Raw genomic sequence first — 17340 nt, 5'->3', positions numbered from 1 at the left:
ATAAGAATGAGAGTGATACTTACTATTGTTAGAACGAAATAATAAATGTTATCCTTAATTCTTAGGGATCACATATTTCGTCAACAAAAGATCTATATAACTCCATGTCCTGTTTCTTTCCAATGATCGCAAAATATAAAGTTAATATATATTTAATTCTTGTTTTATTTTTCTGACAAATGAGAAACAAATGATATACGAAGTGATACAAAATTTGAGACAGAAGATATAACTCCTCATTTATGAGAATATGTATTAAATTATAAAGTATTGTATAAAACCCAAATAAAAATGAAGTTAATATTTGTTGATGGAGATATTGTAAAGTTTTTGAGTATAATAGCACAAAATGCAAAATAATGACTATTCTATCCTAATCGAACTAAATAGACTTTCATTACCGTAAGAAATTGCAGTGTTCCATTTCAAACATTTGAACTAGGAAAATAGCAGAATTTTTAGCATCTATGTTGGAGTCAAATCCCATAATCTAATATATATGTTCATTCATGTAAAGTTCTTCATTGGATTAATGTATCATTCATTATTAATTTATATTATTTTTATTTAAATATTATTAATAATTCATATATAAATATTGGAGAATATGTTCAATTTAAAATATTCTTATACTATTAGTGCATAAATGCGAAGAAATAATAGTAAATCCATAGGATAAGTCCATATTTCATGGAGAATACCAAATAAGTTGTTCCATAGAAAGGAATCGCCTAAGCAATAGAACATGATAGTTCAGAGACAAAATAAGCAGAGCCTTCTATTTAAAGCAAATCATCTGTATAAACATTGTTAAATATCTTAATACAGACATAAGATCTGAGGAGTAATTGATTTTCATGTAATTAATCTAAAAGAAAAAAAGACATTACTAAGGAAGGAATTATAAAGTAGAAATAAATAATATATTTAAAAAAATGTTATTTGTCACTTTAAGTTATATATGACATCATACAAGTATTTTTTGGTATTATCAAGGATATTATCTTACTTTAGGAGTATGGAATTAATCACTTTCAGGTGTATGGTTGTCTCTCCTAAGAAATCTCATTCACAAGAATTAAATATTTAACATTTTAATCTTTTTGGAATCTAGTAGGACTTTACACCTCTACGCATATTTTTTTTTTGTAATTACAATGATTTTATGTTTGTTTTCAAGAGAATATAGTATTTGTATTAGAAAAAGTTTTCATAACAATTGTAGTTAAATATTGAAAATTTATTTATGGGACATATAGCCTGAAATAAAAATGCTTATCATTATTATTATTAGAGTAAATACAAATATTAGTAATTCATATTTTTTTGAACTTACCAATTTGGTTCCTCAAAAATTGAAAAATTGAAAGCGGTCTAATTTTTTAAAATGAGAGTCAAATTAATCATTTTAGCATATTTTATAACACATGATAAGATATTTTGAGAAACCAAACTAGTAAGGTAAAAAAGTATGAGGGATCAAACTAGTAAAGTAAAAAAGTATGATGGACTGAAATAAATATTTATTCTATTTTTTTTGTTTTATTGCTTCTTGTTTTATCTAGTTTAATATTACTGCTTATCCTAGTGAGTTTTATGGACCCACTGGACCAGAAGCTTCTCAAGTTCAAGCATTTACTTTCTAGTTAGAGACCAATGGTCGTAGGGCTAATGTTGGATCTGTTTAAGGACCTATCGATTTAGTTAAATAGCTAAGAAATATGTAATTAGAATAAAGTCAAAAGATGTAAAAAAAAAAGAAGTATATTATCTAGACGCTATGAGTGTAATGATAAATCTACATACAGTTACTATAACATTTGCTATTATTTAATTTGAATTATTAAATTACTTTTTTTAAAAATAAATGATGATTAAATATAGATGAGATGATGCATTTATAAAATTTCACCGTCTTCATTGAATCAAAAAGTTTCTTATGAGTAAATTATATAGACACTTGAGTTTTACTGAAATTATACAAATTACTTATCTTTTTATATATACATAAATCCCATATTTATCCTCATACATTAAGTTAACAATCAATGTTGTGATGTTTTAAATAAAAAGAAAGATGATTCTAACTAACTTAAAGAAAATATAATATATTGGGTAAACAAGTGAAAATAGTATAAAAGTTAATATCTATTTATTATTTTTTATTTGTAAAATACATCAAAAATTTGAAGAAGATAATGTTTAAATTAATTTGATACCATGTTATAAACTTATAACAGCCAAAAATAACGAAGATGAATAAATGTAATATGTATATAGGCCAGAGAGTTTGTGTAGGTGTATAGGAAATTTGTGTAATTTCAACTGATAACAATATACTTTAAAACTAATAAAACAAAATAACAAGTAGCAGAGTGGATTGTGTTTAAGGCGGAGAATCCAAAAACAATTGATCTTCATTCTTAATTTTTTCTTGGCGGTTACACCTTATACACCATGTTCTGCACCTCGTATTTCTCCTAGGTTTTGTTAATTCAATTCTTCTTCATGTTTTTTCGTTGATTACAGTTCATAGAAACCTTACTAATTAATGCTAACTTTGATTGTTCTTCTTTTCTGTTTGGTTTGGCAGTTGTGGCATAAAACTCTATTCAGGATTGAAGCTTCAATCTACAAGTGTGTTTTCCAATCCCTATCCTCAACCTTTATTGTGATTGGTTGCTTCTTAATTTTCAATTTCTCAATTGCAGGTCTTTTTAGTGCTTCTAAGCCTAATGTCACCGCTGAATTTTATGGAAGAGTTCACAAGAGTCTACAGCTCAGGTAATTTAACTCTTTCGGGTTTAAATTTGGCTCCGCGACCACAATGTTAAGGTTTTGGTAGTCTTCAAATTCGCCCTGTGACCATAGTTGCGGTCACATTGACCATATATATTTTCAACCAGGATCTTCTGTTCCAAAATCTTTCCGTTCCCATGTCCCAAGCCAATCATATCTCACCAAATCACATAAAAATGTTATGTTATATTTTTTTTAATTTTATTTTCTAATATTTGTCAAATTTCCATTGGATTGGGACACAATAGGACACAGAAAAGTGGGATAGCTGATCCTCATTCATGTATTTTCCTGCAATAATCCACAACTTTGGTAAACATAACCACCACTACAATCTAAAACCTTCCTTATAGCAAAGTTTGATAATAATCTAAAAAAGGCCAAGCTAAGGCTATAAACCTCCGGGGATGCTTAAGATTTGTTTGTCGGTTGAGTTTTAGAGGAAATGAAGGAAAATAGAGCACTTCAGAATCATCTCACAATTCCAAGCCTTCATTTTCTTTTTTCTTCTGCTCCAAAACTCAACTTGTAGACAAACCCTTAGGGTTAGTTTGGGAGTTAGATTTTGAAGGGGAAGGAAGGGAAATAGAAGGCTTGGGAGCCATGAAATACACTTGTGAGATGACTCTCAAGCCTTCATTTTCCGTTCATTCCCCTCCAAAATCCAACTCCCAAACTAACCCTTAGGATTTTGAGAAGGGTTGGACCCGCTAGGTGGATGACCGGGTGGGTTTATAATATGCAGTCTTATCTTGCAAGAAGTTGATTTCATAACTTGAAGCTGCGACCTTAGTGTCACATGCATTAATTATATTATTATTATTGTTTTTTTTTTGCAAGTGAAGACATAATATGATGATGCTCTCAAAATTGGTTCCATCTTTCCTTTGGTTAAACCTTGCCAAATATGCTGTAACTTGAATAATGATGTTTTGGATTTGAATTGGAACGCTGACCAAAAGTTTTGTCAGCAAGTAATTGTTTTTGTGACCATAATTCTAGTATTTGTTTTTGTTATTCTAGTTTCTTTTTTCCCTCATGGTAACTCTCTTTTGGGAATGGGGAATCACTCACATCTTATCATTTTATGCTCCATCATTGTGGTTTCTCTGCTTTTATTATTTTTGCTACTCTATTCCTGATAGATTTGTAGCCTCTCTAATACCTAAAGTCTGCAATATGACACTTACATTCCAACATTTTCCTTGGTGCTGGAAGGAAGCCCCAATAACATCTTTATTATTATTATATTTATTAATTATATTAACTTTTAGGATTAGCAGGTATTCTTGAACTGCAATTGAATTCATAGTAGCCATAAGTAAGAGATATTTATCTATTACAATTAGTTTTTTTTATTACAAATGCGTATTCTGAAGTACATTCTTTACTTATAATATTTAGACCTGGTGAAAGTAAGGAATAAAACATGGTTTATGCCATTTGAGAACAAATAGTGTGTCATATTTAGTAGAAGATTTTGTCACATATAACATATATGGTTGAATTAAGAGATTGATACAAATATATATTCTTGATTTAAGAGACTGATGCAAGAGCAGTATAAATTTTTGATATATTCAGGTATCCTAACCAGAAACCAGCAAGGGCACAAATTCATATGATGCCTATAGGGACCCCTAGAGTTCCCTATAGGACACCTGGTGAAGGAACTTGGCAATGGGTTGATTTATGGAATGCCCTTGTAAGTTATTATGCCTTAATGCATAGTTGCATACATTAATTTTACAATATATGCATCCAGAAGATGTTAGCTTACTTTGATTTCCGTAGATGTAGACAATAATTATTCACATGTCAAAATCTAGTTTCCTTTAGATTTTCATCTCTTCGTAAATATTTCTGGAAAACTATTAACTTATCGGGTGCAGTATCGAGAGCGTGTTATCTTCATTGGGCAAAACATAGATGAAGAGTTTAGTAACCAAATTTTGGCAACCATGCTGTATCTTGACAGCATAGATAATGCTAAGAAGCTATATATGTACATCAATGGCCCTGGTGGGGATGTAAGTCTCCCATGATTATTGTTGGTTGATTAATCAAGTGCTTCAATTTCTTGCTCTATCTTCTTGCTAAGTAGTCATGTTTTTGCAGCTTACACCAAGCATGGCTATCTATGACACCATGCAGAGCTAGCAGAGTCCTGTAGCCACTCATTGTGTTGGCTATGCCTATAATCTTGCGGCTTTTCTTCTCGCAGCAGGAGAAAAGGTACTATATTATCATGCTGTTCGTTAATACAATCTGTAGAAATTAAGTCTGTCATAGTAAGGGGTTGTATGGTTAGAGATTTTGAATCCCAATATAATCAAACATGACCTGTGTTTTATGGACTTTGGACTTGTCTACATGAGAGTTATCTCTGCATCACACATTTGTATGATTGGCACAGTGCATTAATTACATTAAGGTTTAAGAATTATGCTCAACATAAGTATGCATTTGAAACATTTGGGACATTAAATCATGTATATATTAACTGCAAAGGACAATATTTGTGTTCTCTGCATCTGTGGCCACAGGTGTACCTTACACATATCTTTAATTTAATAGCATAGCCTTAACTTTTATTGATGAGCATATAATCTATATATTCAGTTGCGTCCCTGTATGTAATAATGAAAAAAGTTGGAAAGTTGTGTACTTGGAAACAGTAACAAAATGAAAAGAAAAGAAAGAACAATAATACAGTTACTTTTATAGTTTTAGTCTTAAATTCTATCCTAAATTTACTCCTGAGCCTTTTATGCTCCATTCCTTTGTGTTGTCATGGTCATGTACTCATGTCTAGTTGGTTTCGTACAGTATGCGTCTTATGTCCATGTCATTAACGCTTTATGATGTTCTACTGTATTAAGGGCAATCGCTTTGCAATGCCTCTTTCAAGAGTTGCTCTCCAGTCTCCAGCAGGAGCTGCTCGTGGTCAGGCATGTCTATTTTCCGACCGGGATTAATTTCGTTATCTCCTTTCACATGTATGAATGGGATTGGTTTCACTCTCGATGCTAACATCAATCCAAATTTTGTCAGGCCGATGACATTCAAAATGAAGCAAATGAACTACTTAGAATCAGAGATTACCTTTTCAAGGAGTTGGCTAACAAAACAGGTCAGCCTGTTGAGAAGGTGGGTTTTCATTCAAAAAAGAAAAGCTTTTGTATAATTTCTGTATTGTATCTCATGACTGTTAATTTGCTTGACCAAATTACTCGCCTCAAGACAGGGAAAAAATAAAGAAACTTGAAAAATCTTTTTTGGAGGAGTAGTCTAGTTGAACTTTGATGCTTCTACCAGGGTGTGCATCTTAGTTCCTGGCTGCGTATATCTACCATACCCAACCCCACTTGTGGGAGTCTCGTGCACTGGGTCACCCTTTTTTAATAAAAACATATTTACGGATAGTGGAAACAGAAAACATAGCAAACAGGCAAGAAGCTATAAAACTAATGTTTAATGCATCTCTTTAGATTACCCAAGACCTGAGCAGAATGAAGCGCTTCAATGCACAGGAGGCTCTTGAATATGGGCTCATTGATCGAGTTGTCAGGCCTCCCCGGATTAAGGCCGATGCACCTTGCAAGGACGCAGGAACAGGTCTTGGTTAAGAGTTCATGGTTTGCCACTCAGATTAGTAGAGTTATATGTTTGTCATGTTTTATTTCCCTTCATTAGTTTTGGGAATATGTATACTAGTTGGATAGTTAGAACTTGTTGGCTATATATTGATGCTTGTTGAGAAATGAGTAAATTTCAATTCTTATTGAAAGTGGCAAATAATCTAAGGTTACTTTCTACAGTTTTTGAGGAAGTATTTAACATCATAGCTTTCTTTTTCCTTATAATATTGTAGGAGGCACATTTTATGTCTCAAAAAGCTTGTCATTTGTTTTGATTGGTTGAGAAAAATGTATTTTAGTTAAAAGTGATAGGTTATGTGGGCAAGGAAACAACTTTGTTTAAAGTGGCAAAATTTATTAACATAAACTAAACTACACCTCTGAATTTTAGTGAAATTATAATTTCATCTCTCCATTTTTTATACTTACAAAAAATCATTAATTTATATACATACATTATATTGACTTTTCTTGTATAAGAATTAAGTGTGATTTTTTACACAAAAAACTGATAAGTGTAATTAAGTTAAACAAAATATGATATCTTGTCGAAATAAGTCCAAATAGTATACGAGTCACTACATTTTGATTATTTTTCGTTTATTACAATATAGTATAAGAGTAGAGTTGTCAAAACGGGCTACCTGAACAGGTTCGGATTAACCCACATCGAATTCGGGCTAAACCAGACTGAGCTAAAAAGTCAGGATACAATTTATGAATATCAAGTTGTAGCTCAAACTCCCCCTAAGCGAGTTATGGCGGGCCAACTTGCATAATGCTAAAAAATATTTATCTAAATCTTGGTATATTTATTATATTATATATATATATATATAACATTTGATATTAATGTATAACTTTTTTAATATACTTGTTATACCTAGTGTAACCAAACTTATAGATATAATGTTATGTGTTTTAATTAAGACAAGATGTCAAACCCACATATATCATTTTTAACATAACTCATATCAAATTTCTCATTTCTATTGGACTCTTAGGCTTTGTTTGGGAGTTAAGAGGGAAATGAAAGGAGAGGGATGAGAGGGTAAAGAGGGGGGAGGAAAGGAAAGAGAATGGAGGGCAAATCCAACTAAACCCCTCCCTTGTTTGGGAGTGTGGAATTTAGATAAGAGGGGATGGAGGGTTAATATAATACAAAAATACTATTTTACCCCTCTTTCTCCTTTAAAAAATCAATAGTATGTTATGTATTATATATTATAGAATAATATTAGTGAGGGTAGTTAGGTAATTTGGCTTATTTTTCTCCTAAAACACCCCAATTTGATGAAACTAGGTATTTTGGCATTTGGAGGGTTTGAGAGGGTTTGAAAAATTCTTCAAAACCCTCCCCTCTCTCCACTAAACTCCCAAACAAAGGAATCTCTCTACTAAGCCCTCCCCTTCCTTCCCCCCTCCAAAATGGTACTCCCAAACACACCCTTACTCTCAGACACAATACAATTTGTAACTTCACTTTAATATATAAATATTTGGATACTATCAAAATATTGTCACTTTGATTTATAGTAATAATAATGTAGATTCAAGTTTAGAATGAATTCTATATGTCAAGTATAATCACCATCGTAATATATGATCGTTATTCTTTACTTTCAATATGAAGATCCTTTGTATGTTATTTATCAACATATTTAGTACGAACTCTTACGATAAATTTGATTGTGTGAAGTTCTTTATGGTAAACAATTATGTCGTCTTTTAATTTTGTTGTAAAAATTATTTTCTTTATTATATTTTTGTTGTAGAAATTAAATCTAATTAAATATACAATTAAAAAATAAAAAGTGGATTCTATATGTTTTAATGTCTCCTTATTTGATTTGGTACACTATTTTGTTATTGTGCTTAAAAGGATATTGTGCAAAATAGGAAAAATAATATAATACTTAACTTTATAATACTACTATAATTTATAAATATTTATGCTATAGATATTACTCTGTTTTTTATTCAAAATTTATAACACAATATTTATTATATATTTTTTTACTATAAGTTATTTTATAAGACAATTTTTACCTAAAACTTATTACCAAGCTAAAAGTCCTAAACAATATTAGAAAAATAAGGAAAAGTGGGTAGTCCGAACCGCTCGGGTAAGCTTGGCCTGAACCCAATTTAAATATAGTCCGGTCGCGTCGGGCTAAAAGCATGGATTTAATAAAAATACCTAAAATCATACACAAGCCTTATAAATTTTCGGACTTTGGCAGGTCGGTCCGAGCGGCCCTGCCGATTTTGACACCTCTATATAAGAGTGATTTAAACAATATCTCCTTAGAATGATTGATGCATTTTGTAATGAACCAAAAATAATGAAAATGTATTGACTCGTATACTATTTAGATTTGTCTCTATAATATATCATATTTTATTTAACTTAACTACATTTATCATTATTTTTTATTTGAAATATCACACTTATTTCTTTCATGTAAAGGTAGCTAGTATAATGTATGTATATAAATTAGGGTTTTTTGTATGCGTAAAAAATGGAAAGGTAATTTATGTAATTTCATTAAAACTCAGGGATACCAGTATAATTTAAGATGATCTCAACCTCTTAAAAAAAAGATTAGTCTTTAGTTAGCTACGGAAGAACTCATCTTACCAAAACAATCGAAATAGAAAAGTTTGTTAGAGGAAATAATATATTCACGTAAAATAAACCTTAAATGATGTACAAGAAGCAAAACTACAAGATTGATCCTTTAAGTTATTCTTTGTTTTCTAATTGGTTCTATATAAGTTTTTTTCTTCAAATAGTTCTCTAAAATACTTTCCATCTTTAAATTGTTCTTTTAAGTTATTTATGTTGTGAAATGGATCTTTTTAAGTTAGGTTTCTATTAATTTTTAAGCTTAAAATAATTTTTAAATGATATAGTTTCATAAAATAATAGAGGGATTTTGTAAGTATTTCATTCTAAACTCATTAACACAGATTTTAACTTTTAGTTGACAATTGAGAGATCTATAAAAAATGTTATTATATTCAAATGAAACAAATAAGTTACATGATCAAATTGGAAAAACAACTTAAATAATAAATTTAATAATGTTTCTTATAAAATATTTAATTTTTTAAGAAGATCCCATGAAAAATCATGAGCCCCATATTAATAAATTTATATAAGTTGTTGTCAGAGATTCTTAAAATCCCAAAATGTCTTTTCCTCATTTGGAGTCAGAGTTATAAATACCAGTCTCTTTAGTTAGAAAACGGATGTATAGATCTCCATATTGATACAGATAATGAATGAGATACCATTGATTATACCGAGAAATAGAAATAGGAACAAAATGTTAAAACATAGAATTATAGAAACCATTCTGAAATATGCAGAACAATACATTCCAAGGAAAGGTTGATTTTCAAGAACTGTTACAACATTCTACATGACACAACATCAGCATTAAAAGCATACCAAATCACCTAACTAAATTCTACATAGACAAGAACCAGGTAAACTATGAAAAACATGTTGCTTGGAATACACTCAATAAGCTTACAGACACAACAAACAAGGGAAAGAAAACCAACTTGCTAGGAATCCGATTACAACATCGTTAGCAGCGAATTTAAATGCCAGATGGGTTAATCCCTATCGATTACCCTCCAGGAAGTGTTGCATTAACATCGGTTTGCTTATTTGTAGCATCCGCTGGCATGGCAGACCAGTTATCTCCTCGGAAGGAAGGTGTCGATGACAGAAAATGTATCGGATCAGTAGTAGAGCTTGGAACAATTGCAGCTGGTGTCACAGTCGATATAACCTCGTATTTCTGCTTTTTCGGCCTCTGATCATGTTGATTTCCTGCCAGAAAACTGCCCACCACTACCTGATACACATCAATTGATTCGACATTAGAATGAACAATCAAATACTATTTACTAGCTACCGAAAAGTGATTGGTCGTAATGGAAGTAAACTATGACCGAATGTGATCTTATCTATACAATATTAAGGGTTTAAATGGAGTCACTATTTGATGAACACTTTGCCTAACCAGCAACAACTTGTGTAAGCAATTAGTCAAAGACTAAAAGAAATACTACTTACTAGCTCATGCATATTCCTGGATCAAAATCTTCATTTATCTACTATAATAGCATAAAAATCTCACTAAGTGGTTGTTAGTATGTGAAGCATATTAGCATATTACTTATATGATTTTAGGTCCATGGTAACTTAAAAAAGGGCGGCTTAGTTTACTTAGTGGAATCTCGGGAGGGTAGATGTATGCAGATTTACCTCCAGAAGGGGAGAGGTTGTTTCCAGGAGGTCCATGGTAACTTTACCAGTCCAAAAAGGAAAAGGAACAAATTTATGGACTATGGATAGAAAAGATACCTGCACAGGACTGGCAGCCACCAATAGACCAGCTACTCCGCCACCTACAACACGTCCATCTGGACTAGCTAAACAAACACTCATGCCTCCCGATCTGCTTCGGGTTCCTCCATTGTCATTTGGCATGAATGAGCCAGATAAAGACAGAATTTCAAACCTTCCCTGTTGAATCAGCACCAGGATAGAAACAAAATTGTTATTACGACAACCAAATTGTGACAACTTTAAATTGTCATTTGATATTTAAACGGGTTTCGAGATGTGTGTAGAGATCAAAGATAAAAAAAGAGAGATAATTTGATTTGTTATAAGAGAAATTGTTGATTGTTCTACTAACACTAATACTTAAAAGCATGAGTGTAGAATGAAAAGATAAAACAGGATGAGCTAAAGTATTGACCAGAGTCAATTAAACTGTTGTAGGGTAAGTAGCAGTAGTGACTAAGAGCAATACACTGTAACTACAAACCCAAAGACAAAGGCTGCAAAATAAAGGATATACTAAACAATGAAATGCAAAAACAAAATTCAGAAAGGTAGAATAGTAGCACTTTTAAACCATTTAGATCATTAAGTACATAGTGGCCTAACTTGAAAATTCTCTTCTCACTATCTCTTTCATGACAGCCTCAAATTTTAATGAGAAGAGAATAATCATTTTATTACTTTTTTATGCAAATATGTACCAGTGATTAGCATGACTCATTTGTTAAGCATATATCATTAACACTTGAATGGTTGAGAAATGATCGAATTCAGCCGGTTTAGGAACTAAAGCAGATCTGCCATGCTACAAATAAATTACAGTTCATTGAATTAGAGAAAATGATATTATCAAACTTCGTAAATGGTTCACCTCATATGTCAATGTTCCCCCAGAAGAATCAGGCTGACGAAGTGTGACACTTGATATAAAACCATTTGCTGAAAGAATGCATATAGTTCGACGCCCTTGCTGAGAAAATGATATTACTTTCATGGTAACATCCTAAAACAACCAAAAAAAAGTTGTCAAGATAGCTATTGACTTAATAAGTTCTGTCTCTTTCTCATTCTAATTCTTTTATTAACTAATCTTCTCCATTGTTCCATATAACTTATCGATCGACATGATGAAAGATACACATATATAACTTGTAATCTCTGGGGAAAAAGAGTAAGTCCGAGGAAAAAATGAAAGTACAATGCTTATTTATGGTGAAACTTAGCTTCTACCCATGAAAAGTTCAGCTTGTTTTTCCATAATTTTGGGTTATAAACTCTTTTCTATAAACTATGTTTAGGTAACAAGCTTAGTAAATGAAAAAAGTTATAAATCAAGAAAAAAAAAACATGCTAATTATATTAGCACAGTTTATAATCATAATCCAAAAAACACAATCTATGCTGAACACATGAATATCACAATTTTTTTGGCAGTACCCTGAGCATGAAATATGAATATATAATTGTTTTTGCATAAGGAATCACAGCATAGGCACTTGATATTTCCACACTTACCTCACCAGCATTAACATTGATGATATGAGGTGTAAAATTAGCACCAACTGAGCATGCAACCCATTCACCTAAAAAATTGAAGAAATTTTAGCAATTAATAATTGGAGGTGTAATCAGTATCAGAGTAAAGAATGTGAAAGACCCCAATTACCATTAAAAATGTTGAAACAACATTAAAAAATTTGTCTTAGATTTATGGAACATGGAAGTACAACCAACACATTTCTCATAATATTCAGAGATTAGCATATTAGAACCCAGTAAGACAGTATTATAAAATTTATTTTCTAAATAATAATACCGTAGAGTTCTCTTTCCAGAATAATCTGACAATTTCTTCTATTATTAATAATCTGAAAATATTAATAATTTAATTATTGAAAAAATAATCCGATAATTCATCAACATATATCGATGAAGTATCAGAGAGTATCTGTATCATGTGCATTACTGGAACTAAAGTATCAATGCTTCAGATGGGAAAGACCATAGAGAGGAAATTGTTGGCTGTAGACCAACATCCTGCCTAATAGATGGGGTTGGAGTCAGATGGTAAAATTACACAGCACCTATAATTGTTAGGCTTATGAAAGTAAAGTTGCACACTCAGATTATGCCTAGAGCAGAGAATACAAAGTCTTTACAAACAAGACATTGTTTTGGTGTAAGACCCTTCTAGATCTCAAAATAACCAAACAATATTCATGTGAACGACACTTATTGAGAGAACAACTATGCACTCGGCAAGGATTGGTTCCTTACCAAAATGTAAAGGATATGTTTAGTAGTACCGAAAAAAAGTGTTTTTTTTGAAGTTCCTCCTATTGGTATGTTTTTAGCAAGTAGTAACTAACATGGTACCTCGCATGATTTTTGGGTTTCAAATTCCTAGGATCAAGGTTTGAACTTTGTACTGCCATAACATGATTCTACCTTCTCACACCGACCCACAAAGCTAACTCACTTTTCAGGACTAAACCTCACTTATCACCAACACACACAATTGGCCTAATAACTAACAAAAGGTCATCAACACCAATCATGGGTCCCACATCCCCTATAAGGCCAAATAGTATTTCGATTGCTGCAAATACGATATGCACACTCTCTCTCTTTCGATAGAAAGGAAGGCAAATAAAATATTTAGAAGTAATGAAATATACTTGTAAAAAAATATTTAATTTTTTAATTTTTCTATAAAACTTAACTCGTAAAAGGTAATAAAGAGGCATACAATAATAACACTCGACTAGAAAAACTTGTACAGAAACTTATAGAACTAGTCAAATTATAGCAATAAATTAAATTTCTAACTACAATTTAGTTATAGAACCAAAAAACATAACAAAAAATTTACTCTCTCCACAGATTTCTCTCACACTTACACTCAAATCATGTTATTATATTTAGAAAAAGAGAGACATTAAAAAGAAGGTGATTTTCTTTGTTACCTAAATTCACTATCTCAAACTTCGCTTTGCTCACTGAGCTTGGCTTCACTTTCCCGCGCTTCTCCGCCGTGAAATCAATCACCGGCGGCATCGGAGCGGCAGAAGATATCGGCTTCGGCGACAGCACCGAACCGTCCTGTGCATACTTTCTAGGCCGTCCCCTCTTCTTCTTCTCCGGTACCGTTGTCCCCGCCGCATGCTCCGTCAATTGCGCCGTAAGTGGCGGCGGAACAATCCCTTGAGTCGCCGGAATCGGTGCAGTGGATCCGCCTCCCGGAGCTGAGTTTTCCTTCGTCGGAGCTATATGGTATTCCGACGGAGCATCCGATCCCACCACCGTAACGCCGCCGCTAACTCCGCCACTGGCCTCCATATTCATAAGACTGGTAAACTCACACTTCAACTTCTCATTTTTCTTCTTCAAACTCAATCACCCAAAACCAAAACCTTTGATGGGATTTTTCTTCTAACCAAAAAGATTAAAATTTTAAGCTAAAAAATCAAATTAAAAGCTGTAGAAGCTTAACATGAAGCAGAAAACTTCAACTCTGCACCATTTGCATAAACTCTGTAATTGAAAAAAATTAAGCTGAGAAAATAAAAGATTTTGATCTAAAATTTTCTAGTGGAAAATAAATATTGGTTTTGAGAAAATATATTGTGGAGAAATTGTTTTTGTTGTTGAGGTAATTGTGTTTCTAGCTTCATATCATTGTCTAAATTGAGATTATAACAATAAACTTTAACATAGAAGATATAATGAAAATTGTGAGTATTAAATTTTTTATTTTGGCCAACAATATTTAATTAATTAATGATATTTAATGAGAATAATTTATTGGTTTTGGTTGGAATGTAGTGGAGAAATATATAAAATAATATTATAGTTGTGGGAGGGGCTTTCTTTTTCTTTGTCCATTTTAAAATATACATTGTGTGAATATGGACTAAAGAAATAAATAAGATCAAAAAAATAATAACCACACATTTTAACAAATATTGTTATTTTATTAGGTGAATGAAAAAAGTAAAATAGGTTGGTTGCCAAGAAATAAAGAAAGTATATTATAAAGGAAAAGGAAGGCATGGTTGGCACTCTTACAAGGCAAGCCATATTTGACAATATCATAATAGCTAAATAGGGGATTAGGGTTATGACATTAATGGTAAGTAATGAGTATCACAACAAAATATTCAACATACATATTTATTTAAGAGAAAAACATCTATGCAATTACAGTGTAATTTATTTTATATTTTCTAGTTTCAATTATTATTAATTTTTAAATAAAAGTAATACAAACGAACAATGGACAATGTATTGACTATCAGTATATAAATATTACATTTTTTATTTTAAAATAAAATTGTAAGAGAATATAAATTTTCCTTATTTAAAAAAGACAAAATGGGATTTATTTTTTTTGAAAAGGAACTATGACCTACACTTTCACTTTTTTCACGCTTAAGCAAACTTTTATTTTGAATTAACAATGTTTTTCAAAGTAATTTATTTTGCAAATTATAATAAAAATATATAAATCAATCAAATAAATAAACGAATATTCCTTTAAAAAGATTCTAATTCAAACCTGCCTCAAGTGCAAATAAATATCATTTTTTTTGTGATTATCAGAACGCCCTTATTTATGCCGACTGTTTATGAATAAATTATGAGTAAAAGATATCTCTAAAGAAAGTGTTAGAGTTTTTATATTTTTATTGTATTATTTATTATTCATTTTTAATTATTATTGACTTTTAATTAAAAATAACACAAACGAATTATAAATGATATAATAACTATATACAAATCTTTATATTATCAGTATATAAATATTACACTCATAAAATTGTTGATATTACAAAGAAGTAACTAGCTTAATTTTGCTTAAAGTTTACTCATAGAATTTTCTTTTAAATCAATTTAATACTCATAGGGCTATCTCTATAAGCACTTCATGTGCTTAGATTACTACTGGTTTTTAGTGGCTGTACATGTTGGGATAAAAAATTTAGTGGCATATCTTTATTTGTTTATTTGTTTTCTTTATTGTGAGAATATGCATAGGTGTCTACTATCACCCTTTTTTTATTTTAGGTTGTGTTAATAAATGTTGTGATGATAGAATTAAAAATTATTTCCTTCGACTTTTTTTATTTCAACAAACATGTTTTTGGGTGCCTTAAGAAAATATAAAATAAGTTAATTTATATTGGAAAACTAAGTACAACATTTCTGAGCATATTAAAATATTATTTTATCCGTTTTGAAATAACTATTCACCCAGCAGACAATAAAAAAATTGTTTTAAAATAATTGTTCACATATAGTTCAAAGGATGATGAGAAATTCAAATAAAGTTTAAAAGGTAAGATAGAAACCAAATATTTTTTTCCTGGAGTCTAACAAAATTAATTGTATTTTTAATATATGCGATAGAAGAGTTGTTTTTTTTATACGGATGAAATAATTTTCAAGACAAAATTTACACTTTCTCTTTGTTAAACAATGTCCTTAGGCATTTTTTGTTATCATTTAATGGCTATTTTTTTGTTTTAATTTAACATTTTCGTTTTATTTTATTAAATTATTTATTCTTTCTAATTTAATGGTTTAAAATTAATTATATAGTATGCAAAAAAAAAAACACTCTTATTTATTATAGAGGCACAAGAAAATGACAATAAACATTCTTATTTAAAGCCAAAGTTTTTTAATAAAGCGTTTGTCTAGTGGTGTAAGACTCTGCTAGATTCCAAAAGGACTAAAATGTTAAAGTTTCAATTCTCGAAAACAACACTTGTTGAGAATAATAGTCACACACTCTGAAAGAGATTATTTACTTATCCAAAAGGTGAACGATTACCATTAGAGATTATTTTATGAGGAGTTATAATAAATTATAAAATATTGTGTGAGGCGCAAATAAAAATAGAGATATTATTTGCTATTATGGACGCTCTTATCTCTTTGTAGTATGAGATACTTTATTCTATTGTCTATTATTGTGTCTCAACTTGAAGGATTGATGGATGAAATCTTAGTCATTACAGCATGTTCAATCCTCATTAATTTTTTATAAAATAAATATTAAGATGATAATTAATTAAATATTTGACAAATATGTTAAATGCACCAATTTAATTGGCGAATCACTATTTATTACTTAAAAAGTATTAGCAAAACTATCACGATTTGTATTAATTATTAATAATAAAGGATATATGAATTATTTTATACCAACATTGTTGTTACAATTATTTGATTAATTTGTTATTATCATTTATTACTAAAAATATAAAAAAAATGAATTAAAAAGTAGGATTCCTATGTGTAGACATTTGATGTCTTGTAAATTATACCGTTACGTGTACCATTAGCTGTGGTTAATCAGAAAAACAATTAATTATTAATTTTTTTAATTTAAAAATAATTTTTCAATTAATCATAGGCTTATGGTACAAACAATGATACAATTTATGAGATGACATATATTGTCCCTTCCTACGTCTCCCAACACACACAGAAACAAAATTTTGTTGGTGGAGGATGACTAGAGAG

The 17340-nt window shown here is 30.5% G+C and overlaps 1 protein-coding gene and 1 pseudogene across 1 annotated transcript; one reads left to right on the top strand and one right to left on the bottom strand.

Moving 5' to 3' along the window:
- LOC109332470 lies at nucleotides 2271-6614 on the top strand (annotated as a pseudogene).
- On the bottom strand, nucleotides 9792-14487 carry LOC109333481 (AT-hook motif nuclear-localized protein 1-like). The gene is made up of 5 exons (XM_019568982.1): nucleotides 13776-14487; nucleotides 12325-12392; nucleotides 11681-11812; nucleotides 10825-10986; nucleotides 9792-10312 (listed from the first exon to the last, which is right to left on the bottom strand). The coding sequence occupies exons 1-5, from the start codon at nucleotides 14152-14154 to the stop codon at nucleotides 10082-10084; spliced, it is 972 nt and encodes a 323-aa protein (XP_019424527.1). The 5' UTR covers nucleotides 14155-14487; the 3' UTR covers nucleotides 9792-10081.

The sequence above is a fragment of the Lupinus angustifolius genome, chromosome LG18, assembly GCF_001865875.1.
Source record: "Lupinus angustifolius cultivar Tanjil chromosome LG18, LupAngTanjil_v1.0, whole genome shotgun sequence".
Lineage (NCBI taxonomy): Eukaryota > Viridiplantae > Streptophyta > Magnoliopsida > Fabales > Fabaceae > Lupinus > Lupinus angustifolius.
Note: the sequence above shows the minus strand (reverse complement) of the source record. Positions and strands in the feature narration are given on the sequence as shown.